This window comes from Larus michahellis, chromosome 21 (genome assembly GCF_964199755.1).
Source record: "Larus michahellis chromosome 21, bLarMic1.1, whole genome shotgun sequence".
Lineage (NCBI taxonomy): Eukaryota > Metazoa > Chordata > Aves > Charadriiformes > Laridae > Larus > Larus michahellis.
In genome coordinates, this window is record NC_133916.1 from 847676 (window position 1) to 874085 (window position 26410).

The 26410-nt window shown below is 49.8% G+C and overlaps 1 protein-coding gene across 1 annotated transcript; it reads left to right on the plus strand.

The window, feature by feature from the left end:
• KLHL12 (kelch like family member 12) lies at positions 1–25815 on the plus strand. Its single transcript, XM_074564058.1, is given in 13 exon segments — positions 1–42; positions 44–85; positions 339–536; positions 6854–7007; positions 7786–8003; positions 10718–10867; positions 12595–12709; positions 16146–16252; positions 17236–17431; positions 18651–18809; positions 20602–20700; positions 23672–23858; positions 24221–25815. Coding segments are annotated over 13 exon segments (1794 nt in total). The 3' UTR covers positions 24348–25815.
• Positions 25816–26410: the final 595 nt, after the last annotated feature.

Consider the following 26410-nt stretch of genomic DNA (forward strand, 5'->3'; position numbering starts at 1 on the left):
ATGACGTCATCAGAGCGCGTCGCGCGGGGAGAGGGAAGGGCGGGGGGGAGGCGAGGTGCGCGGGCCGGGCCCTCTCCCCGCGGCGGTGAGTGCGGCCGGGCCGCCCTGCGCGGGCGCCGCCGCCTTTCGAGGCCGGGGGGAAGCGGGACGGCGGGGCTGCGGGACGGCGGGGCTGCGGGCGGCCTGAGGCCGCCGGGGCGGCGCGGGGCGGGAGAGGCCCGGGCGGGGCAGGGAGGGAGGGGGAGAGAGAGGGAGGGAGGGGCGGCGCGGCGGGCGGGCGCCCCCTGGCGGCGCGGCGGGCGGGCCGTGACATGTGGCCGTGCTGGCTGTGCCCGCAGGTGCCGGGCGCCATGGCCCCCCCCAAGGACATCATGACCAACTCGCACGCCAAGTCCATCCTCAACGCCATGAACGCCCTGCGGAAGAGCAACACGCTCTGCGACGTCACCCTCCGCGTGGAGCACAAGGACTTCCCGGCCCACCGCATCGTCCTGGCCGCCTGCAGCGACTACTTCTGCGCCATGTTCACCAGCGAGGTCGGTGCGCCCCGAGACCGCGGGCTGCTGCCGGGCCTGGGTGCTCTGTGGGTGGAGGAGGCAGGGCTGCCCAATGCTTGGGCTGCTCTCTGTCAAGCTGCTCAGCAGCTGGCCCTGGATCCCCCCCATGGCGTCCCTGGATCCCCTCATGGTGGCCCTGGGTCTCCCCAACATGGTTCTAGATCCCCCACCATGGTGGCCCTGGATCCTCCCATGCTGGCTCTAGATCCCCCCCATGGTGGCCCTGGAGCCCTCTGAATCCTCTCCTGGTGGCCCTGGATCCCCTCACGGTGATTCTAGGTCTCATTGTGGTGGCCCCAGAGCCCTTTGTCGTGGCATGGTGGGAGTTAGAGGCTGCAGTTGGGACCGTGGTCCTGAATCATTGTCAGCTGCGTGACCAACCTGTGCACCAGAGAGCTGCCAGGCTGAGCTGGGAAACAGGAAGGCTCTGATACATCTACTGATTTTTCTAGCTGTGGTTTATGGTCTTCATGCTTCTGGGCATCTTTCTTGCCGAGGGTACCAGCCCTGGTGCAAAGCTGTGCGAGTTGTGGTGTGTGTCTTAGACCGGGTGGTGAATTAAGGCAGCCCTTTAAACCTGAAATGGAGGGTATTTAACTCGTGTTCTGGTCTCTGTTGCATGCTGGCTGATCAGCTGGTACGTGTTGCGTTGTGCTCTTGCAGAGGATGTAACCTCTGGCACTGGGCTGGGGGGAGGCTGTCAGCCCGGGTTGCTGTGCTCGGCAAATCTCGCTCCTGAGGACCTTTGCTCTCACAGTACGTACTGTATTGACTCTCACTGCCTGCAGGCTGGTTTTTTGAAATCACTGGAAGGTAATGTTTGAGCTAAAGCTAGCACTCGTCATATTGTTAAATATGAGATGCTTTGCCTGGCTTTGTCTTGTGTAAGTTTGAATCAATCTGTGTGGCTTTTTGTTACAGAAGATGCTTTCCTTATCCTAGCAACTTCCTCATTAGGGAGAAAAATTACTAAGTAGCTCAAAGGTCCTAAAGACCTCCCTGCTAGCCTAGTAGTCCTTGCAGGAGATAATAATTTTCTGCTTTGTTTTATCCAGCAGTGAACACTGTTGGCAGAGCTGTCTGTGTGCCTGCTTCTTTCAGTGCTGTGTCGGGTGTGCAGGTGTCTTAGTTTTCATAGTCCTGTGCAAAGCAACCAAAAATAGATGTGGATCAGACCACTAGACTGGTACGTGGACTGACGACATACCAATGTATTTTCTGTCCATGTCTCCATTAAATTTGTAAATTTGTCGGTTTTATGCTCTTTCTCTGCACAAAGGAAATGTAATTAAAAAAAATAATACACAAAGCAAATTCAGTCCCTGGAGGCTGAGGTTCTGTGTTTCCCAATAGCTTCAAGGTGTGCAGCAGTAGAGCAGGCTGTCTCTGCTTCTTTGTGTTTCTGTCTACGTTCCTGTCATGCTTTTGACTTCCTGGACTTTATCAAGGCAGTCTAGAGAGATCCAATCACTTTGTGTGCTACAGAACGTTCTTTGTGGCTACTGACAAAAGCTGAGGATTTGTATACCTTGGATCTCAGCTGAGATCCTCTCTCCTTCCTTCCTTATACTCTCATTTTAACTGTAACATTGTAGTGACCTTAATTCCTAGAAAAATAAGTGTATACAGTGCCCAGTGGACATGACTGCTTGATCTTTCATGCTCCAAAATTGCCGCTGCTTTAAGGGTTTTTCTTCATTTGCTTAGTTTGCATTTTTTCCAAATTTGCTTTTTCTTATGGAAACCCCAAAAGGACAAACCTGCCAAGTGGCACACACAGTTACTGAGTGTTTGTGGGAGAGCGTTCTTTCCAGGAAATGACAGCTTGGTAAACCTCAAAGTGGACCTGCTTCCTGTGTGTGCCAGTGACGAGTATGTTGGTGAGCGTAAAGGGACGGCGTTTGGTTGCTCTCCAAACACTTGTGGGTGCAGCGTGTTTTGGCCATGGCTGTAACTTGAGGGAACTCCAAATGCCGGATTGCGTAATGGACTAGCAGTCTCGGCCAGGCTTCCTTTGCGTTTCATCGCTTGCCTCCTGCGAATGTGGGGGCTGCTTGGCTAGCTGTAGTGCGTGGCTGTTGTCACATTTAGTCTAGGCAGGGCTTTGTTCAGAACTGATCCCTGGGTTATGCCCACTGTCATTTGTGATGCTACATCTGTGCCTGGCCAGTGCAGCACTGGGACTGTCATCAGAGATTATCATCACAAAGCACTGCATTTGCCAATCCCTGTGTCTCTAGTTTCCTTCCTTCTCTCACTTCTAACATTTACCTTAAAAAGTGCTCAGTCTTATTTAGTATTAATTTCTTCCCATTTTCTGTTGGTTTTCCAGAATGAGGAGCAGCCACTGATCATTTGTTCAGCCCCGGCTTTTGACAACACTTTTCTCTGACCATGTGCTGAGTAGTGTGGGAAACCTGAAACGCCCGTCAGTTCTACCTGCAGGGTTCTTCCTTGCAGTGAAAACTGAAGAGCAGTTTTAGCAAATGCTCCCCTGGATCCTGTTTTGCACAGGCATTTCTGTCTTAGTTTGGACAAGTTAGCATAACTCAGGATGTGTTAAAAGCTGATCATTGGCTGCACCTCAGGAAGAAACTAGCCTGTCTTCTCTTGGAGGGTATGTTTCAGAAATTGAAGGGGTTTTTCCCCTTAGAACATGGAGAATTATTCTTCTTATTCTGAAAATAAACAGCTTCTGTTTCCAGGTTCTTACATGGTTATTGTCACTGTACTGTGAATGCCTTCAAGAACGCAGTGAGCCGTATATTAGCACTGTCATGCCAGCATTTCTTTTCCACTGTAGGTGAGAAGAAATTGGAGGGGTTTATTACATATACTTTTGTGTGTCTGCGTTAGTGAAGGCAAAAATGAGAAGTGGCCTTGGATAAGAAAGTGGTTCCAAAATTTTAGGCCCGTTTTCCTGCATGAGTTGCATGATTTATGGATGGGATGGGAGACAGCAACATCATGTTTCACAACAGAGCTATGAGCTGCAGCCCTTCCCTTAAGGCTTTCAGCAGCTTAGGCATCCTGGGATAAAACTCCCGATGTCTCCAAGTGATCCTCCTTAACTATGGAAGTGTGTTTTCCTGGATGCTCCAGTTGATTTCTGGATCCGTACTGGTGCATACTTTTTATGATGTGTTAGAAATGTGCCTGTAGTAGGGAGTATCAATCCCTTATTGCTTTACTTCGTGCTGGTTAGCAGAACTCTGACATTAAACAATAAAGGGGGAAACTAATCTGAAATTCTCACAGCAGAGATGCAGAGATTTGTCTCATAGTGCTAAACACCTGTGAAAGGAAAGCTGCTTGTACTGTGTGTTGATTAGCATTGACCATAATTTTGCATTGCTTCTGAGTCCAAATATGTGGCTGTATTGATAAAAGAGGGACTCTCTGTCCCAGGAGCACAGCGCTAAGCACTGCGTACAGTTCTCTAACGCTGCCCGTGCAGGCTGGAGCTGCAGCTCAGAGACTTCATGGGATGTTCACGATCACGTTGTCTCCGCTCTGAGATCCTTCTTTAAGGTATGATGCTAGGATCCCAAGTTATTCTGTGTCACGTACATTGTGTCAAGTTACTTGAAATGGGTTACTTCCAAGCAACCTCAGCGTGTGAGTAAACTGTGAGCCAAATAACAACTAAGTAGTGGAGCGTAGCGGAAGTAGGAGGGAAGCAGGAGGTGATCATCTCTGTAGTGTTAGTGTTGTCCCCACGGTTCGTGTTTTGGTCAACAGTGTAAAGAGAGCATATGCACGGCTGATTGTTGATTGTTGAATATTGGTTGTGAGGACAGGAGCTTCTTTACCAGCTCCAGGCCGACCTGTGAAGAACAGATGTCTACAGCTTCTACCTGATGCAGTGTTATCCATTACCAGGAGGTCTGGTGCCTTTGTAATCTCCTGTCAATAGATGTTCATAACTTCTTATCCTCTTTCTTCTAAGTATGTAAGGCCTACATCTCCATTTGCTTGTTGGAGATGTATGAATATTTTGTCTGATCAGTTCTGACCTTTGGTGACATCTGTGTCCTTTATCTGTTGTACCAAACAGCTTAGTCTTGTTTTGGGGATGTTTTGTCTAGCCCAAGTTAGGAACTCATTTTAGCTTCTAAGTGCCTTGCGTGGCCTGTCATACAGCAGGTCAGACAAGGTAATTTGCTGTTCCTTTCTGACTCTGGTTGCCATAAAGTTTGTTCACTGTGTCAACAGACTTGAAAGGCCTCAGATTCCTTCGAGTATCACCATTACCTCCTGTGCTTCTTTCTCGACTGTGAAGTGTATCTCTCTGCATCACAGAAATGGCTCGGTCTCAGCAGAGGCATTTCTCCCCTTTTGCTGCTGTGTCATCAAATGCCTTTGTAGGAATATCCTTGACTGCTCTTATTTTCTCTACTTGTGTATCATCTGCTTTCTCCCCAACAGTGGCAGACTCTAAGCCAAGTGATCATGCTTTGATCCTGCTTTTTGTTCGCCGAGTCTCTGCTCAATCTGTCTGTAACCAACTCCAGTCTCATTCTTGGCCAGAAAAGTCAAGGGCTTTTATCTGAGTCGTGCTTGCACTGATGCCGACTGCTTCTTCAAAAGCTGTGGGGGAAAAAACGTTGGGTTTGCAGCATGCTGCACGGAGACATCCTTCTGTTGAGGTCCCTCCATGCTGCCAAGAGCATGCAGCTATGTGTGGGGCGTGATTAGTGAGTCCACCTGCGAGCCCATTGTTCAAGAATCATCCGATACTGCGCCAGCAGCTTTGTGATGGATGCATTAAACTATAAAGCTGATGCTTTGTGAAATACAATCTCAGTTTTGTATATATAGAGGTGCAAATTGGGTGGATTTGCAGAATTTACTGTTGCCAAAGATCGGATGTTGAGAGGGTAACGTTCCTTGGAAAAAATAATTATTCCAAAATGATATATCTTGGAGATGATAAAATGGTAATAAGGGGACAAAGTCAGGATTGTGTAAGTACCATCACTGTATGTACTATCATTTTACTTTCAAATATTTAAGCTAAACCTACATGTAAGTTTTAACTCTGAACTTTCTGGCCTATAGTCATTTTGTTTAGGGACCTTTACCATAGGCTTGCAGAATGGATCGGGAATTGGACAGTTAGGAAAGATTTTTGTTTGGTTTGGTTTTAGAGCAGAGTGTTGAGGTGAGGCAATCCCAAGCACAAATACAAGCTGGGCGGAGAATGAATGGAGAGCAGCCCTGCTGAGAAGGATTCGGGGGTGTTGGTTGATGAGAAGCTCAACACGAGCCAGCAACGTGTACGTGGAGCCCAGAAACCCCCTGCCGCCTGGGCGGCATCCCCAGCAGCGTGGGCAGCAGGGCGAGGGGGGGATTCTGCCCCTCTGCCCCGCTCTGTGAGACCCCCCTGCAGTGCTGCCTCCAGCGCTGGGGCACCAACAGCAGAAGGACACGGAGCTGTTGGAGCGGGGCCGGAGGAGGCCCCGGAGCTGCTGGGAGGGCTGGAGCCCCTCTGCTGTGGGGACAGGCTGAGAGAGCTGGGGGGGTTCAGCCTGGAGAAGAGAAGGCTCCGGGGAGACCTTCCAGCCCCTTCCAGTCCCTAAAGGGGCTCCAGGAAAGCTGGGGAGGGACTCTGGAGCAGGGAGGGGAGCCATGGGATGAGGGGGAAGGGTTTTAAACTGAAAGAGGGGAGATTTAGATGAGATCTGGGGAAGAAATTCTTTGCTGTGAGGGCGGTGAGCCCCTGGCCCAGGGTGCCCAGAGAAGCTGTGGCTGCCCCATCCCTGGAGGGGTTCAAGGCCAGGTTGGACGGGGCTTGGAGCAACCTGGGCTGGTGGGAGGTGTCCCTGCCCGGGGCGATTGGAACTGGATGATCTTTAAGCTCTGTTCCAACTGTAACCATTCTATGATTCTACGTAAATTCTGCAGCGTGTCACACGCATCCAGCCCGGGGGGGATCCGCCTGGACTGTTCCTTGTAGTAAAGCTGGGAGTTACTGCATGGAGGGGAGAGTTTAGTTGCCACACAAATGACGCATGTAATTTCCACTATCTCTATTCTCAGCTGGCTCATTCTACAATGCAGTTTCACTGTTGACCAGACCCATAACGAACTTTGTGTCTTTTACTCACCCTGTAAGTGAATTCTCTAGGGAAATTCCCTCCTTCCCCTTATTCTTTCAGTGAGCGCAAGAAGAGAAAGGACAAATCTCTGTTGAAACCTCTCTGACAGATCACGTTTTGGAAAAGTACTGAGCATCGTCGGCTTTTTGATTGCATTATTGAAAAATAAACCTTTGTCTCCCTTCTAACTTGCAGCTCTCAGAGAAAGATAAACCCTATGTAGATATCCAGGGACTGACAGCCTCCACCATGGAAATCCTGCTAGACTTTGTATATACAGAAACTGTTCACGTGACAGTAGAAAACGTCCAAGAATTGCTCCCAGCGGCGTGTCTGCTTCAGCTGAAAGGTAATTGCCAGGTATCAGCACAAATTGCACAATCGCTGCTGTTCAGAGATTTGGGTTGTCTGACCTTCTGTGAATGGAAGACAGATTGTGGGAAGCATGATGTTTAATAAGTACTTGTGTCAGACTTCTTCTGTTGTCTTGTGCGCTGTGATCTCATTGGTAGAGGAACTGACCTGGGTGGAAAAAAAGATGATAAAACAGATTATTGTTCCATGCTTTGGGCTACTGTATTTCCGCGTGAGAATTCCCAGGAGGAACTGTGGGCTGCATAGCACATAAATGTTACAGCTTAGTCAACTTACAGTAATAAGCAAATCCTTGATGTCATTTGACTTGCCATCGTAGCGTGTCTGGGTTGTAACAAACATATCATTGCATGTGCACCTGGGGAGCTAGCCCAGGCAATTATCCCAAATCCCAGGCAACTATTGGAGAAAACCTAGAAATCTGGTAGCCATATCCACTAGCATATACATTTTTTGTGTATAATCCATGAAGCTGAGTACAATTCACTTTTCCTAGTATCAGGTTTATTTAATTTTTGTGTTTAAATAGAATAGCCAGAGATCAAAACAGCCCAAACACATGGTCTACTGCTTAGTGTTTTCACATCCCTCCAAAGAAATATTTGCATGTGTGTGTTTCTGTAGTATTTATGGGCTTGTTATTTGAGTTGGATTTTCGTCGTTGTTCAGAACTTTCTTTTCTGAAGCCCTTTCCAAAGCAGTGGATTGATAGTAAGCATGCAGTGTTCATTCACCCCTCCAATTTTCCGTAGGTGTGAAACAAGCTTGCTGTGAGTTTCTAGAAAGCCAGCTGGATCCATCAAATTGTTTGGGCATTCGGGATTTTGCTGAGACACACAATTGTGTTGATCTAATGCAAGCTGCAGAGGTCTTCAGCCAGAAACATTTTCCAGAGGTGGTTCAGCATGAAGAGTTTATCCTCTTAAATCAAGAAGAGGTTGAAAAGCTCATCAAGTGTGATGAAATTCAGGTAAAACCTGAAAAGTACCGTTACTGTGCAAGCATTGAAGTAAAACGTTGAAACCAGTCAGAAATCAGTCCATACTTTTAGGGTGGACTTCTCACACACTTCCTGAATTTGAAATTTAATTTTCAAGAAGCTTATTCTAATTTTTTAGCCACGTAATCTGAAATTGATCAGTAGTATATAACTTTTATGTAAGAATTTGCTGTCACACAAGCGTTTCCTGCAAGTAAGGCAATTGCAGTTTGTTACCTCTGCAGAGTTCTCGTTTCCTTGCCTCCTCCTTTCCCTGGAGGAGCTTTCAGAGACAGAGGAGCTCCAAAGCTGTGGAGGAGCTCCAAAGACAAGTTTTCTCAATGCCTACATTTCAGAAATGCCCTCGCGAGTTTCATTTCTATTTGTAGACCTTTGCATGCTACTCAGCAGCACAAGGAATGTGTGTGTCATCCCAGGCATTCGGGTGTCCTCTGCTTTTACAAGCAGCAGAATTCGTGATGGTGCAGGGCAGTCTGACTCTTCAGGGAGTTATATGCAAATTTTGTTCCCTTAAGGTTGGTTTCTGGAGGATTTACTATTTGGCTGAAACCTGTCAAATACTTTTTTCTGAATTTTCTAGGAATATGTGCATTCTTGAGAATTGAAATAAGTTGAACGTTCCTTGATAATGGGGAGGGAACTTGTTTTTTCTTATTGAGATGGACTTTGTCAAGAGTTGACGCGTGCTTCTGGTCTAAAAGAAGCGATTGAAGCAATCGCTGTTCAGAGTTCACAGTAACACCAACTCTTAGAAGCAAAATCATGTAAGGTATATCTCTGGTGGAATTCCTGAAAAGCCAATCCAGGGGAGAATTCTTGATGTATGCCTTGAAAAGTCTGCCTTGAAAGTGCCTTCAGCCAAGCTGACATCCTCTTGTTAATAAGTTGGCTGGACAGAGAACGTGCAAGATAGCAGTGAAAGACCCTGGCACAGGCTGAGATCAGCAGCGGAGAAAGGCTGAGTGTGTTTGGTGTTTAACAGGCCACGGCTTTAATGCTGTGAGGGTTTGAGCTTACGTGGGTTGTGGTGAGTACTGACATAATGCCTCTGGACAGCAGAGAGGAAATAATGAGGAACTTGAGAAGGACCCAGCCAAGCTAATCAGATGATCCACACAGGCGAACTAAAATTCACTGTGGATTGGAAGGGCTGATTTAGCCCTGCACACGCACGGTGAGGTGTGCATTCACTGGAATACCTTAAGAAGGGGAAGGGAGCAAATCTGGCGCTGTGCTAGCGCGGAGGTGATGGGCTGTATCGGAGGGCACGGAGGGAACACCCTTGGAAAATCCCCTGGCTGCTGGAGAAGTGTAATGGCAGGTCCTCGCTGTGATGCTGTGTTTAGTGTTACTCATTGTTTATTGGAAAACAGAAACGATTTCATGAACAGCAAAACTGTTAAATATATGAGAGAACAGTCAGTTCAGGAGGGAATAAAAAGATGTGGGATTATTGCATCTAAGGAGGAGGTGGGGAAAATTGGAAACAATACAGTACTCTGCTCTCCTTTTGTGAGCTCTATTTGTCCCTTCCCTGTAATCCAAATAGAAAGAGGCCATTTTAAATTACACTGTAACAAATATAAATCAATGGCTTGGAAGGATTGCCTTACGTAATTAACCTCTGTGGCTCCCCGCTTCAGAACATTCTGCAGCAGACAGCTTCTAACTGAACTTCAAAGTGGACCAGTCATGTATCAGTGGGAAGGCTCAGTCCTCTTATTGCAGTAGCTCCTTTTATCTTCATATTTAATAACAGTTAACAGACCTCATGATAATAAATTCATCTCTGATTTGCTTTTGCATTGGATGATCTGAAGACGTGCAAAAAGAAAACCAAGCCGAAATAATATACGATGGGGCTTTTTACAATTCTTTCACTTTTGGTAATCATAGACTAATTTGCATGTCTGTGCTTAGTGCGCACTGGAGCTGCTGTATTTGTAAAGCTGTCTAAAGCACCTGAGGGTCTCTGCAAGTATCAAATTTAGCTGGTTTAGTCAGTGTAATCTCTGGAAGTGGTGTAAGCACCGGCATGCACTGATCCTAGGTGGAGAGAGAAATAAACTAGTCAGAACGGTAACATTCACACCCTGAATTCTGAATTCACACCTGGTTCTCCACTCTGAAATCCAGTTGTTTATAGTTTCTTAAATGTGGATTGAGATAAAAAACCTTAAACGTACCTGGTATGGCTCGGGTGTTAAAGGAGCAGCGTGTGGGCACAGGGCTGCAAGAGGTTGAGACGCTGCTCCGTAAAAAAAAGAACGTGATTCTGATCATCTTTATGATGGTGCTTTGCATTTTGCAGGACGGTAACTCCTGCTGCGCTGAGAAGTCGGGGGAGCTGCCCTGCGCGTTCCTGCCTCTCACTGGGCTCCCTCGCAGCGGGGGGCTCCCAGCTCCTGGCCCGGCTGCCTACCACAAAGCTCACTCTCCTGGCACTTGTTGATCTTAGCTGTAAAGAAAAAACAAATGCAGTTCTAAGGAAAATAAAATGAGGAAATTTCATAGTGCTTGTAAATACAGGTCGTGTGAATTCCCATAACAGGCTCTTCCTTTGAATGTCCTGCTCCCTTGCTCTCTGTGAAGCAGAACTTCCAACAGCCTGGAAGTTGTCTGTTCCACAGCAGTTGCTGGAATATTATGCTGCGGTCTGACCAGCGTGTGCCTCCTCTTTCCAGGTGGACTCTGAAGAGCCGGTTTTTGAGGCAGTTATAAACTGGGTGAAGCACTCGAAAAAAGAACGGGAAGCATCGCTGCCAGAACTGCTGCAGTACGTGCGCATGCCGCTCCTCACCCCCCGCTACATCACAGACGTCATCGACACCGAGGTATCGGCAGCCCGGGTCCATGGACACGGAACAGCTGGGAGCTGTCTGTGTGTGATTGCTGTGTCCCTGGTTAGACTCCTGCCGTCCTAACACAACACGTTAATAGCTGCTTTCTCTGCTGATGCTTTTCGATGCTGACGCTATGGAGTTGTCCCTGTTCAGCTGCAGTGCCCACTGAGCTACTCAAAGTAGTTTGCTGTGCCAGCAGTTACAGCATCCTCCTTTTCAGCTGGGCGCGCACCCCGTCCAGTGCAATTATTCATATATGTAGCACCTTTCCGTCGTCATCTGTTACAGTTTTTTAAGAAATGCTTTCTGTCTTCCATTCGTAAGCGCTAGCAGGTCTCCAGCTGGCTGCTGGTGTGCGATCCTGGAGAGGAGATGGCTCCTCAGAAGTGTTTTAGGTGCAGGTGGCAAGTATGTACCTTTGAATGGGGACAGCGGCTGTGTAGCTCCAGGGCCAGCACGCAAGTCAGAGCCGTGTCTACTGCTGCTCTGTGTGGCTGGGGTGTTGCGGAGGCAAACCAAAATGTGAATGATGATAGATAATTAAGCTTTTGTGATGGAAGTTTAATTCCAAACAGGAAGTGCCACTGACCCCAGGCAAGGTTTGACAGGAATGCAGAGAAGTTCAGACCAGCATTCTGGTTCGATGGTGGCGTGAGGTGATCGGTGGTTCCTAGCCCTTGTCACCTGACAGGCGCTGAATGTTGAACGACTGTCCTCTCCACATAGAGAAAGGGCTGATTTAGCACCAGTCATCTACAGTGTGATACAGCTGCCTTTTACAGATGTTCTTAGATAAGGGCAGCTAACAGGTAGTTATTATAACAGTCGGATTGTTATGGTCCAACTTAAACTGAAATTGAAGCTAATGCGAAAGGGACTGGTACCAAAACAATTAGATCTGTTCCAAGACCAGTCTAAGACAGTGCGTGTACCGGGCCTCAGCTTTCTTAGCACACAGAATGGCCTCTCTGGTCTGGAAGTGACACACAGTGGTGGGACATCGTCATCTCGGGGTAGCGTGGAGATAAGAGCATTGGCCCTGTGTGGCATCATCTGCTCTGAACACCCTGGCCTTCCTGCACAAGCACCAAGGACTTGTAAAAATAAATCTTAACTTACTGCAGCAGCATATAGCCCCCAACAGCCAAAGGGGACTGAGCACTGAACATTCAGGAGAGGTTGGTCCAGGCCCTCAGCCCGGGAAGGGAATTGCACGGCATTGTGCAAGGAGGAGATGGGGCTGTCCTTGGGCAGCAGTGCCCCCTGCTTCTTTTAAAGGGGACCTGTAGTCTCTTCATAGCTCCGTGTCCCGTTTGCACAGGGATCGAGCTAACGGATCCAACTGAACTGCTTTGTTGTGTTGTGCTCCTTGTCCCTTCTTTTATGGCAGGTGCATGCGTAGTTTCACTTTTAGTCCCCCTTGTCAGACATACTTCTGCGGGCTTAAATGTAGCAGAAGTGGCTTTTCCTTAGTTTTCCAATATAGTTATTTTCATTATGGAACCCGCAGTGCCAGACTTCACGTGAGAACTGAGCCATATCTTTTCAGCTGCAGTCCAGTCTTAAGTTGACTTTGCATTTCCTTGCGTGCACCATGCTACAGCCTGCACACAAGTCATTTTAATGCTGTCTGAACTGACAAGAGTTGGCTTTAGGACAGTTCTTATGAAGGATCTTAAAATACATTGCATGTACCAGTGACTCATGTTTTTCCTCAGCCTTTTATTCGATGCAGTCTGCAGTGCAGAGACCTCGTAGATGAAGCGAAGAAATTTCATCTTCGGCCCGAGCTCCGGAGTCAGATGCAAGGACCCAGGACAAGAGCACGTCTAGGTGAGCAGCAAAGGAAGGGACACTGAGGAGGTCTGGGGCGTTGGCAGGCGTTGCATTATACCCCATGTCTCGTGCCTTGCAATCGCAGTGAAGCGCTTCACAGCAGCAACTCATCAATCCACAGTCCCCAGTGGTACAGAAAGGGGACTGGAGGAAGGGACAGAGGTACGTTTTTTTCAGAGCACAATTGCTTAGTGGCAGCACGGGGGACTAGTTGGTTGCCTTTAATCCCAGGCCTCTGCTGTAACCATAAAACCAGTTTCCTGAGTCGGTGGTACCTCCAGATACGTTCGACTCGGTATGCAGCTGTCCAAGAAGCATGGGAAGAGTTTCTTCCTGTCTAAAAAAGCAGGTATCAGTGTCAGAAATAAAAAGAGCTGGAAGGTGAGACAGCTGTGTTACACTGAACATAAGTTTTCAACAGGGAATCTTACAGGGAAAACACAACGAGGGAGATGGAGAGGTCCCTCTTTCCTTTCAGAGCTACTTTCCTCCCCTGGCCTTGCTAAGGCAAATAAATCATAGAATCATAGAATACCAGCTTGGAAGGGACGTCAAGGATCAGCTGGTCCAACCTTTCTTGTCAAAAGCACAGACTAGACGAGATGGCCCAGCTCCCCGTCCAGCTGAATCCTAAGTGTCCAATGTTGGGGAATCCACCACTTCCCTGGGGAGATTATTCCAACGGCTGATTGTTCTCATTGTGAAAAATTTTCCTCTTGTGTCCAATTGGAATCTCTTCAGGAGTAACTTGTACCCGTTACCCCTCATCTTTTCCACATGACTCCTTGCAAAAACAGAGGCTCCATCTTCTTTGTAGCCACCCTTTAAATACTGGAACATGGTGATAAGGTCTACCCTAAGCCGTCTTTTCTCAAGGCTGAACAAACCCGGTTCTCTCAGCCTTTCCTCATAGGGCAGGCTTTCCAGTCCTTTGGTCGTCTTTGTGGCCCTTCTGTGGACCCACTCCAGGCTTTCCACATCTTTTTTGCATAGCGGGGACCAAAACTGAGCTCCGTGTTCCAGGTGTGGCCTGACCAGCGCTGAGTAGAGTGGGGTAATGACTCTGTCTCTGCTGGTGATGCCCTTGGTGATGCAGCCCAGCATCCCGTTGGCTTTCTTTGCCGCTGCAGCACTCTGTTCACTCGTATTGAGCTGCTTGTCCACCAGGACCCCCAGGTCTCTTTCCAGAGAGCAGCTCCCCAGCGGGTAGATCCCAGCCTGTGCTGCGCTCCTGGATTATGTTTTCCCAGGTGCAAGACCTTACATTTGTCCTAGTTGAACTTCATAAGGTTCTTGTTAGGCCGCTCTTCCAGCCTGTCCAGGTCTTCCTGCAGGGTGGCTCTCCCTTCCCAAGTGTCCACTTCCCCACTCAGTCACTCAGTTGGATGTTATCAAATCATGATTTCTTCTTCTATTTCAGTAACTCCTACCAAGCACAGTCACTGAATTCTTGAGAAAATGCTTGACTTGGGGCTGTTTGTGTTAGAGCAACATAAACACTAGGAATGACCTGCAGAAGAAGGAAAAGTATTTTACTGGCTTCTTCATGACTGTCACTGTTCCTCACCTGACACCCCCTCTCTCATCTTCAGACACTCGGGACTGTCTGTGCCATGCCTTTGTCCCGGGCGCACTCACAGGGCGCTGCCGTCGGCGCCAGCATTGACCGCTCTTCCTGCACGCAAACCTCCCCGCGTGTCCTCCGGTGCCGCTGCTTGTGCAGTGGGGAGGGGACCCTCAAAAACCCTTCGTGGCCATTTCCTGTTATTAACACTTTTGAGGGACAGAAAGCAGTTTATCCACTAAAGGAGGAGGGTAAATTTGATTAGAGGGTAAATTGATTAGATTTCTTTGGCCTGAAGGGAATGTTGTTACGAGGTGGTTTGACCTCCAGTATAGTCCAGGCCACAGCGTGTCTCCTGTTTTTCTGGGAACGTCCTACACGGGTTTCAGTGACATACAGTTCAGCTCAACCTGTCATTTTAGAAAGACGCGTTTCATTTTGTTCTTAGTTGAAGCGTTTCACCTGCTAGAGGAGACATCACAAAACTGTTTTATTGTTTAATTATGCAGGCAAAAGCTGTGCACCTTATTGCTAAGGTTCATCATCTGGATTCAGCTCTCCCTCTTTTAATTGATTCAATACCATCTGCTATCAGCAATGCTCTTATCTTGTGTCACTTATAAACTGTGATATAGTTGTGTATTAATTTTCTATAGGATAAATTGAAATGATCGCGCTTTTAGCTGTCATACTGTACAGGAGGCTCTCCAGGTTGTTGTTGGAGCTCTTTTGTGAATCCTTCCCAGTTATTTTTTTTATATTATTCTCCATCTGATGCGGAAGCTGTTTTGCTTTGTGACAGACAGCGTCTTGTTGAATCTTTGGTGCTCGGTGTTCAGTCCTTCTGCAAGGAAAAGCTGGACTCTCAACTCTGGTAAAACTCCCTGTTGCAGAAAGGGCCCAAAGATAGGTTTAGGCTGGACATTAGGAAAGAATTCCTCACAGAAAGAGTGGTCGGACACTGGAATAGGCTGCCCAGGGAGGTGGTGGAGTCACCATCCCTGAATGTGTTTAAGAGCCGTTTAGACGTGGTGTTGGGGGATGTGGTGTAGGGGAGAACTTTGTAGAGTGGAGCTGATGGTTGGACTCGATGATCCCAAGGGTCTTTTCCAACCTAAATGATTCTATGGTTCAGGGGATGCTCATCTATTTTTAAAACTATGATAGAAACCTACCACCAAGGCAATCATTACAAGGGAAGTTAAAGCTCACCAGGTGACAAGTTCTGTTTAACTCTTCAGGGAGAAAATAAGAAAAATCTCAGAGAACGGAAAGTAGACGGAAGGCAGCTTTGAAATAAAATACATAAGATTTAAGAGACAATTTCTCTGCAAAAATTTCATTAATTTTTCACTTGTTTCTCAGTGAAATGGTGAACAAAGGTGCCATCTGGTCTGGAAGTCATTTGCAAACGAGGGGAGAAGGCCCTGTTTTGTGAGGAGGGTGCAGGGAAGCAGCCGTCCTCCTTCAGCTTTCATGGGGTGGTAAGAGGTTTGGAAAAAAAAAAAAATGTGGAAAGAATACAAAAGAAGATATTATCGAGCCAACTTCAGCACCTAACTTTGCCAGCTTGTCTTCTCAGAGTCCCAGTAGGAGGAACGGCCCCCCAGCAGACAGTCCTGACACCTGAGCTAGCCCGGCTGCCACCCACCCTGGAAGAGTTTCTCTCTCTTCCTTCCCGCTGGGGACGGAGGGAGCCCGGGTGACGCTCCCAAGTTAGGTGCCGGCTTCAGAGCAGTGATCAAAACAGGGATTTGGAGGCAGCTTGTTGCACCAAGGAAGGCTCAGTGTTTCTTCAGGTGATTCCCTTGAGGTGACCCTTTGGTTGTGAAGGGATTAACTTGACTTCGCTCTCCCTCTTTGCTCTAGGAGCGAATGAAGTCCTGCTTGTGATCGGCGGCTTTGGCAGCCAGCAGTCGCCTATTGATGTTGTGGAGAAATACGACCCGAAAACTCAGGAGTGGAGTTTCTTGCCAGTAAGAGACCGTTTTTGACCACCACGGGGTTGAACAGGCTGTGATCAAACATGGACCCTGTAGCATCAGCTGTGCAACATTCCTCTTTGGGCTGTCCTTGGCATTCTGCTTAGAATTTCTGACATGAATTCTGTGGAGTTGCGCAGTTTTACATAGTAAATGCTGAAACCACGTTTGCAGATTTGCTGAGTAAGCTTTGTGTAAGAGGTGGTTTGTCATATTTCTGAGCAGATGAGCCTACAGAGACCCACAGCTTTGTTGTGGGAGTGAGAGCTATCGTGTTTCTTACTGAAGAGGTGTTAAGCTTTAAGGTTAGTGATGGGAATTGAAATGTCAATAGGAATAGTGTAATCAGTCCTGCTTCCAGGCGGCTGCATGGTCTCTCTGGTTGCATTGTTCTTGAGCATAACGGGGGATAGCAAGGAAGAGAGAATTCCCGCACTGAGGACTATTTCTGCCCAAATTTAAAATCACCTTTATCTGTATGCAGTGGTGGAGAATTGCCTCTTCTTTAATATTGCTAATCCCATAAGACCCTGTATCACCTGGTGTCCCAAAATTCTGTTCTCTTTTGAGAACAGCTTCGGGTATTTTCATCAAAGACTCACCCGAGTCTCCACGTTTTCCCATTAACGGTCCCCGCAGGGAGCCAGTGGGAGGCACACAAACCTCCGAGATGCATCAAAGATTCAGTAGCAGCACAAGATAAATTATATTTAATGCAAAATCTTTTAGTGCAAAGAGACCTGGCTGTGAGGAGAGGGCATGGCAGAGAGAGAGTGCAGGCAGCAGAAAGCAGACGCAGTCGTTCAGCGTTTTAGCTAGGGCTGTGTCCTTTAAATCCGGAGTGCTCTTTGCCTCTGCAGTAGTGGGACATTTTCCAAAAGAGCAGCAAAAGAGGATGGAAGAACAACGGTTGGCTGCTGTTCATGCATCTGTGTTATTTCCTCTCCTTGACCTTTTTATTGTTTTCACTGTTTTAGAGCATCACCCGTAAGAGGCGTTACGTTGCTACAGTGTCCCTGCACGACCGGATCTATGTGATCGGGGGGTACGACGGTCGCTCTCGTCTCAGCTCGGTGGAGTGCTTGGATTATACGTCAGACGAGGATGGTATCTGGTACTCCGTGGCGCCAATGAACGTACGGCGAGGCCTGGCAGGAGCCACGACCCTCGGAGGTATGTCCCGGTCACCGGACTGACAGAGCAGTACGGCCTGTTTGGTTCTTGTGCTGAAATGCCCTGAGCTGGTGTGTGCAGAGTGGGATGGCTCCGAGGGAGGAGGTGAGTCTGAAATTCTGGTTTCTCATCATTTGGATGGAGAAATGGAAAACTTGCCCACGTATCCTGAGAGGAGCTCTGCCCCCGCTTCATTCTTACGGCACGTCTCTGTGTGTCGAGGGAAAGGAGCTCTGAGGGATTATAGAGTGGGAAGCTCCTGGGGTGGTGACGGTGTTGCGTGTTACTGAGCGCAGGACACCACGTACAGCGATAACCATCCAGCACTGGGGAGAGGCTGAAACTGGAGCCTGTGTAGAGAAGGATTCTTAGGACAGACTTGGAAGAAGAAAATCACTGAGCAAACCAGAACAATTCAGCTTGCTTGTGCTGGCGAAACAAAGGCCAAGAGGGGATGTGATTGTTCTCTCGGAGTTTAACTTGGCATGAGAAGGAAATGGGCACTACAAGAATTAAATAAGATCAAATGGTTATAAAGGAGCCAGGGCAGAGCTGGTGTGGAAAGGAGAGGAAGTTTTCTAGCCACTAAAATAGCAGTTACTCTAATGAATATTCAGTGCTTTAATGCTTATATTAGAATATCTTCTTAATATTTAATATTGTTTAAATATTATTCATTTAGATTGTTCTAAAGATTAGATTTTCTAATGAAAATTCTCTTAAAAATGCAGCTGCTTTGAAGATGACAGATTTGTGAAAGCGCTGCATGAATTAGGTTATCCAGTACCGGGACTGATCCTGACGATCCAGACAAGTCTTTTGGACCTGCTTTCCTTCGGCCACCTGTGTGTTTACTACCTTGTAGGCATTTACTGTGGGGAGGTGCTGACAGGACGCTAGTGACACGCAGGGTTTGGGCATGGCGGTGTTTCAGTAGGTTCTGCAGCATGAAAAAAAAATAACTGGGGCGTCCGTGTGCTCTTTCATCCATCAGCCAGAAGGAGATTTAAGGCCCAGCTGGGTTTTATGTTTGTTTAGTTTGTTGGGTCTGTGAGCAGGCTAACGCCATGAGCTGGGGCGAGGAGGCTGGGTTTGTCTTGGCTCCGAACGCGCCAAGATCTGCAGTTGTTTCCGTATTTTGCAGTCCGTGTCGCGGGCTCGCTCCGTGTGCCTGCTTGATACTTGACTCGCTGAGTCCAGCCTCCGTCTATCGTTGCAGACATGATCTATGTTTCCGGTGGGTTTGATGGAAGCCGACGTCACACCAGTATGGAACGATACGACCCGAACATTGATCAGTGGAGTATGCTGGGAGACATGCAGACGGCACGGGAAGGAGCAGGGCTCGTTGTAGCTAATGGAGTTATCTACTGCCTCGGTAGGTGCCTTTGGGACCTCTAGGCATTCTGCAAATACTTGCTCTTTACAGATGTGACAGTGCAGATGCTGTCTGTGGGGAGCACCAATTATGTCATGTCCAGGTTAAAAGAGAAGATCTAATTTCTCTGCGCTGGGCACCGCACAGCTCTGTCAGCGAACGCCGCCTGTTCGCACTGTTACCGTCGCACCAGGGAATGCAGGGGAACAGATGGATTTTCCACGGGAAGGAGCTGCGACTGCTCCTTCCAGTCAAACATGTCAGCCCCGCGGAGCCACGTGTGCAAAGCATTAAACCCGCTCCCTTTGCTAGGACAGCAGTGCCGGGAGAGGGTTTTTTGGGATATTCAGAAGGAAATGCCCCGTGGCCTGGCACAAGGCAGCGATTCACAGTCACCCAAAGCCGGAGGCTGAGCCCACTGTTTCTGTGTCCCCAAACAACCAGGTTTTTCCTCTTCCAGGTGCTTCTCGTCAATGAGACGGAGCAATGGTAAAATATTAAATTGCATGGAAGCAGCAGTAATCTCTCAACACAATGGGCCGCCTTCCCTAGGGCTTGTAAGCGAGAGCCTTGATAAGGTGTATCACGCTTACAAGGCAAACACCTTTCGGAGGTTATTCACACACGGCACAAGCTGCTGGGGTTATTTCAGGCCGAAAGCCATGCAGAGCGTTGTGCTAGACACGGGGAGATCTCAGAGCTGAGGGTATCAGCCGTTAATTAGGGAAACTGGCAATTCCTAATCTCCCCACATCAAGAATAAGGAACCTTGAGGGTCCATGAATTGAGATCGTTTGATCGTCTAAGACTGGAGCTGCCGCGTAACTACAGTAAACGCTGTCAGAAGCGAATTGGCCACAATCAGGCTACATCTGAGGGACGTCTGAAGCGCGGGGGATGAACTGTGCCAGCTGAGGTTTGCAGGGACTGGGCAGTGGCTGAAGTGCCCTAGAGACGAAGCAGATAGCCACAGGATAGAGGGTGCGTCTGCTCCACACGACGCACTGTTGGCTGTAGCGCTCCAGAAATGTATCCTGAGCTGTTTGTGTTCCAGCTCCTTTCTGTAGCACCCATTTTATTTTAAGAGACCCACACCGGCTGTGAACACGGTGAGAGTGCTAGAGGGCAAATCACTCCGAAGACTTCAGTACGCTTGTTCTGTAGATACGCCTTCTGGGCCCCAGAAAAGGCAGGCGCAGTGCCGTATCCACATCTGTTGCAGTCCCGTTCCGGGGCAGTCACAGATATTGGGCACTGGTTTATGGGTCTCCCTTCCCTCTCCCAAATTCCTCTTCCTCATGCTGTTCCCCGAGGCAGATGCCCACACGCTGCTCCTTTGCTGAAGTTACACAACGAGATTTCCTGGTATCCTCTGGTGACGCGGGTGCCTGAGACATCCCGGCCTACACTGTGTAGCCTCCTAGCGTCAGCTGGCGGCTGCAGGCAGCAGCGCACAGACCCTGAGCCAGCACCAGCTCTGGAAGCTGTACATTTGCTTTAGCAGGATGGCATCGACCTTGGCATCAGCACGCTCAGAGGCAGCTTTGGGCAGTGGGGTGCTAACGTGGCCATACTGGTTTGGGGAGGTGATGCTCTCCCCCGTGCAGTGCAGGGACAGGGCTCGCTCTGAGCTGGCGCCGGTCTGGCGTTGTGAGCCACAGAGATCTGCTGCGAGTTGTGCTGATTGCGGTGCAACGCTGTGCTAAGGACGAACCAAGCATGTTATTGCTTTCTACACAGAATACATTTTCCAGAAGTCAGACCCACAGTTTGCTTGTGTATTTTGTTTCAGGTGGCTACGATGGGCTGAACATACTGAATTCTGTAGAGAGGTATGATCCCCACACTGGACACTGGACAAATGTCACCCCAATGGCCACTAAGCGCTCAGGTAAGAGCCCAGAGTGCCTTGAAGTCAAAATGTTTTGGGCTGCACTGAGGAAGCAGTCGCTGCTGGCTTGTCCTGCTGCCCTGGAGGACGCTGACTCACCCCAGCGGGTGGTTTGGTGTTGAAAAGGGATGATTTTAGGACATGCTGACTTAGCTCCCCAAGAGAAGGATTACTTTCCACATGCCTGGTGTCTCCATCCCATGCTAAGATGCGTACAGAGGAATGGGGGGCGGGGAGCAGGGTATGGGTTACGGGGAGGGAAAGGAAGTCTCGCGTGACTTGCATAACAGGGAAGAGCGCACGGCTTGGAGAAAAGCTGGCAAGGGACAAACTACAGACCATAGTGCAAGACAATGGGACGGTTTTTCTGAGTCAGCGCTCATCACCTGCGCAGGACACGGCAAAGGCAGGAGTGTTCTGGCAGGCCCTCCTTCACCTGCGCCCTGTGCAACGCTGGGCACCAGCTCCGGGGGCAGCAGTAACGCAGACAGCGTCACGCCGCAAGGGTCTTACACCAGTGACTTGAAACGTGACGCGGTCACACCGCAGTTATCCCCCACCAGCTCTTAGTTTGTCTTTCCTGCTTGGCGCCCTATCTGAGCTTTAGGCTTGGCAGCTGTATCTAGAAGAAAAACAGAGTTTTAAATCCTGCTTTTGGAGTACCTTTCTGTCTCAGCTCTCCTTCATTTGTCCACGAAGCTGCTGGCTGCTGGCGCAGCTCCTGTGTGCTCACGTGTTGGCCCCCTACTGTCGCGCTGTGCCTCAGGCCGCCTGCCCCAGGTCTTCGTGGCCGTGGCAGCGAGGAGCCGTGGCCTTGCGCAGCCTGGTGTGGGTGGGCAGGGTGCTCGGTGCCTCCACAGCTTTGTCATTCTGGGTGGAGTAGTTCTGCTGTGCTTACAGGCCCTCTTTCAAAACCCTTTGGAAGTTGCTTTTTCTCTAGTTCCTTCAATAAACGTCCTTTACAATTAGCCTAGGCAGCATCGTTTCTGTTTGTTCTCGCTGCAGTGTTCTTGTTTAGGGACGAGTGCTGGTTACTCAATTAAAACTGGTTTCTGCTCTAAAAACATCTAAGCTTTCTTGTGCCTGCAGCGGCATTCACCAGAACCCCAAGCTTTAAATACTTAGCCCTGTTAACAGGGCTATTCCTGTTACGTGGGGGTTGGAAAGTATTTCCCGTGTGCCAAGAATGGGGTTGATTTAGAAGTTGGTCGCTTTCCACGTCCAGGAAGACGCCGCAGACAAGGACATGATAAAATCTGTGGGGTTTCCTATGTCGGAGGCAACGGGCGAGACCTGTCCCTGGATCTCTAGAAAGCTTAAGGCTGAGACGGCTTTTCCCGAGGGGTCTGTTGTGGGCACCAGAGAAGATGAAAGAGCAAAAGGAAAGAGTTCAAATGAAAAGTCTTTTATAAGAAGCATTTCCCAGGTCCGTGCTAGCTTCCCGCAAGACTCGTAAGCTTTGGGTAGCAGTGCCTCGGCTCGCAGAGCGGGCTTCTCAGTGCCCCAAGGAAGCAGGAACAAGCCGTGTTCCTTCCTCAGTGCTGTGACCTGGAGGGCTGAGGTCTGAAACGGGGCTGTGCCCAAGAAGGTTTTGTTAGCCCAGGTTTTTCGTGCTGCCGCTCTCTGGTATTAACACCCCGAACTGCTGGTAGCTGAGATACCAGTTGCACTTGCAACCTCCGTCCTGCTCTCAGTCCCAGTCTGTCCATCCTGGTGACCTTGGACTCTGTACAACTTCTTTTGCCCCAAGGCTTTGGCACTCTCTCTAGACCTGTCTGCATGCGGGTTTTTGGATTCCAAGAACGACCAGGACTAAAAGTAATTTTGCCTTTTTTCATAGAGATTGTCCCCTCCTTGTTTCTCTTCATCTCTTAGGATGGGTTCTGGAGGTAGGCCACCCCTCCGAAACCATGGCCCTACTGCTTTGCTAGACCCGGCTTCCCTGGTTAGGCTTTGCTCTGGTCTCTTTTCAGCCAAAGTCCTCGGTGAAGCTACTGGCGAGGCCGTCGGGGCAGCCTGGCCGTTCCCAGCTGTTTTGGTGCTCTCAGCAAGGACGGACAGTGACAGCGAGGTTGCGTTTAGCGGAACAGAAAGTCTCTTAAACGCTGCTCATAGAAGAAACAGATTGGGCCCAAGAGCTGCAGGGTGGGTGGCCTGTTCCCTGCAGGATGTTCATCAGCGCAGCAGTTGCGTGCTGATGGTAACAGCCTGACAGGGTTCGCTCTGCTCTCAGGACGCAGCTTGACGCAGCAGCGGCTGTTGGCAAGAGCACCTGAGGCCACGAAGTGGGTCGTTATCGTACTGCTGCCTTTGGTGCTTTACCTGAAGGGGGCTGCAGATGAGGAACAGGGGCTGGCGGAGGTTTATTTTCTGCTGTTGTAAATTCCCAGTTGGGCCAAGTGTATTACTGATTGCTTTTACTGGGCCGGGCGAGAAGAGCTGTTCAGACAGATGCTTCAGCCACTTACACCTCTGTGACCGTGCAGTGGACACCGGTGTTCATTTCCCTGCCTCCCAGAGGAGCAACGTCAAAGAAATCCCTTCTCCGGTGACACGGAGCAGTGTCATTCTCCTTGCTACGGGCAGGGGCGGGGTGACACCAGGGAGCCTAGCACGGGGGCTGTACCTACAGAAACACCAGAGAAACCTGGCTGCGTGGGGACAGAATCCCAGCCGCCGGCAGAGCCAGCCCTGAGCTGCTCTGCGCAGGGGGCCGGGGGGTCGTTCAGCCAAAGCGAATGTCTCCTGTTGCTAGTGCTGCCCCGGCTGCAGCGCTGCTCGGTCCCCCTTAGGCCAGAGACTCAGCAGCATTTCCTAGAGTTACAGGTTTTCAGGTGTCGTATTGGAGACAACGAATATCTCCTCTGAAGAGGGAGGAACTGACCTAGTTGAGGCTTGTCACAGCGAGCCCCGGGCACAGTGTTGACGGCGTCGCTCATGGGTGTAACTGCGCCGCCTTCTCTCTCTCCAGGGGCTGGAGTGGCTCTGCTGAACGACCATATCTACGTAGTTGGTGGGTTCGATGGGACGGCACATCTCTCCTCTGTGGAAGCCTATAATATACGCACTGATTCCTGGACAACTGTAACAAGCATGACAACCCCCCGCTGCTACGTGGGCGCCACCGTGCTGCGGGGAAGGCTGTACGCGATCGCTGGGTAAGCGGCTGCCCTGGCTGGGGAGGGAGATGCCCTGCACGTCTGCTTGCCCGAACAAGGGAGTTCGGGTGACGCAGCCTGTTGCCCTGTTTCAGGTGGCCTCTCCTCGCGTTTGTATTTCAAGCTTTATGAGAGGAGACAGCCCACAGAGTCACCGTGGGCAACCTAAATAGGCAGCGTGATGGTCCAGGGCCAAGACAGGCAGGAGAGCGGCTGCAGACAGCAAAAGGGAGCCTGATGCCGTGGGTTTATTTGAGGCCATTCCTGCTGTACGCAGCTGTCCAGCCTCCCAGGAAGGGCTCTGAACGCCTCAACCTCTTCCTTCAGCGGTATCCCTCACCTGTAACTTTCTGTCCTCACAGATACGATGGCAACTCACTGCTGAGCAGCATTGAATGCTACGATCCCATCATTGACAACTGGGAAGTGGTAACCTCCCTGGGGATGCAGCGCTGTGACGCTGGAGTCTGCGTCCTGCGGGAGAAGTGATCTGGAGGGAACTTACAAAGAACACCCTAAAAAGTCTCAGCCAGAGGAAGAGTCCCAAGTGATTTGCAGTGACTGTTCTTGAGAGTTGTGGATGCTGTGGAAATAGGCACCAGGACAGCAGCTTTCTGTGCTGCTTTTGACTAGAGTACGTGCGTAAATGTGTTATCTCAGCAGTCATTTGAAATCGGGGGCTCCGTGTGAAGCTGGAGGAAGGTGGTGAAGTGAGAAGGTGCGTTCTCTGCTGTTCCTGTGGCTGAGTCTGTCGGCAGAGCAGAGATGCCCCCAGCCTTGGCGTCAGCCAGCCTGGTGAGTGCTTCCAAGGACGTGTACATACAACTGGGTGGTCTCTTCAGCCACTGCAGGACCACGCAGGTCCTCTGGTTGCTCTCGGCCACGTGGATGTGTGAGGGTGAATCCAGCTGCTCTTATGTCCCAGCTTCAAATCATCTTGTACATACTGAATGTTCAAACATGCTCCTCAAGCGCACGTCAGTGCAGAGCCAGACCGAGGGAGCATGCGGAAGGGGGTCCTGCACCGACGCTGCGTCTGCCGGTTCCTCACAGGTCTGCACACGAAAGGAGTCGCAGATTCAAGCTGTCAACTACTGAGACCCAAAAGCCTGAGGCTGCAGGGGGTGGGGGGAAAGCATATTGCCTGGTTTAGAAGCAAGTCTGCAGCATTTGTGCTCTCACCAGGGGGCTCAGCAAGGTTCATCGCATCGTATTTCCCTCAAAAAGTGTGACAGACCCAACTGCGAAGCTCTGCGTTGTCTGGCAGCGGGAGCCTTGCTGCGATGCGGCAGTGCCTTTGCCCCCACCCCTGTGGGGAGGTCACCTTGCAGAGGCTGAGGCCCTGAAAGTGGGGACACAATTGCTACTACCCCTGTAGATCTTGCTGGTGAGCGACTGGGGTTCGTCCCTGGACAGCCCTCTGTCCAGCGCGCCCACGTCAGCCTTTCAGTCAAGTTCATTGTGTTGATTTTCCTTTTATCTAGGATCTTTCTGCTTCCAAGGCCGCTTTGGGGTGACATCCAGGCTTCTGGTTTGCCCTTTGTTCTCAGCTTTTTCCCCTGCCTCCTAACTCCCCCTCCTCGTACACTAGCTCCCCTCCGTCTGCCCCACCAAGCCCAAGTGAGAGCTTCATCGCTGGCTCACCTGGGCGCTCTCTCCTCAGCATGTCTCCTGCCTTGCTGCGTTTCGGGGAGCTCGGGCTCTCCTCCGCTGTCGGCTTGGCCCCCGCAGCGCCTGGGCTTCGTGTAGTGCTGCTCGTTGAGCTTCCTGCTGACTCCTTGCTTGGGGGACAGGGTGGGATCAGGGACGTGGTAGCATGACTTAATTATGCACTTTTCAGCCAACGCTCTGACCTTCTGCGTTTGTTTCTATCACACAAGTGTTCTGTGGTTTTGTTTCCTATGTTTATTTTTTAATGAAAATATAAAGAATAAAATATTTCCTGAGCCAGTGGGAATTTAGCTTCTGTACTCTCCGTTCAAGGCGCTTGCGTAGCTGCTGTGTGGAGGGTTCGTACCAACCCCGTGTCAGACCAAGCAGCCACCTGCAGCTCTGCCTCTGCCCGGCAGCTTCACCCTGGTAGTTGGAAAAACCGGTCTATCTGCTGAGATCCGTGGCCCAAAAACCCTGGAGGACTTGCTACCTGGGGGTGAATCTGTTGCAAGATCTGCTGAGAAGAGTGCGGCGGCAGAGGTGAGGAAAAGCCTGTGACGATACTGTTACGATAGAGCCCGCAGTTGCAAAAAGTAAAAGCTCCTGTGCCCACCATGGAAAAGTGGGATGATGGGAGCCCAGCATTAATTCATCAGTCGATGGTGTAGCTACAAAACACCTCTCCAAAACCCATTGATTTCAAGGGAAACTGCAGCGTCCTGCCCCAGCAGCCTTCGATGACTGTTGCATAAAAGGGGCAAAGCGGTTTTGGCAGAAGATAAACCCCCTTGCGTTCTAACACTCCTCACCGACATGGGAGGCCAGGTGCAGCTGGGTTTAAATTCTGAGTGATGCCCAATTCAGCACTGTCAGTCCAATCGTGTTTAATATGTATTAAA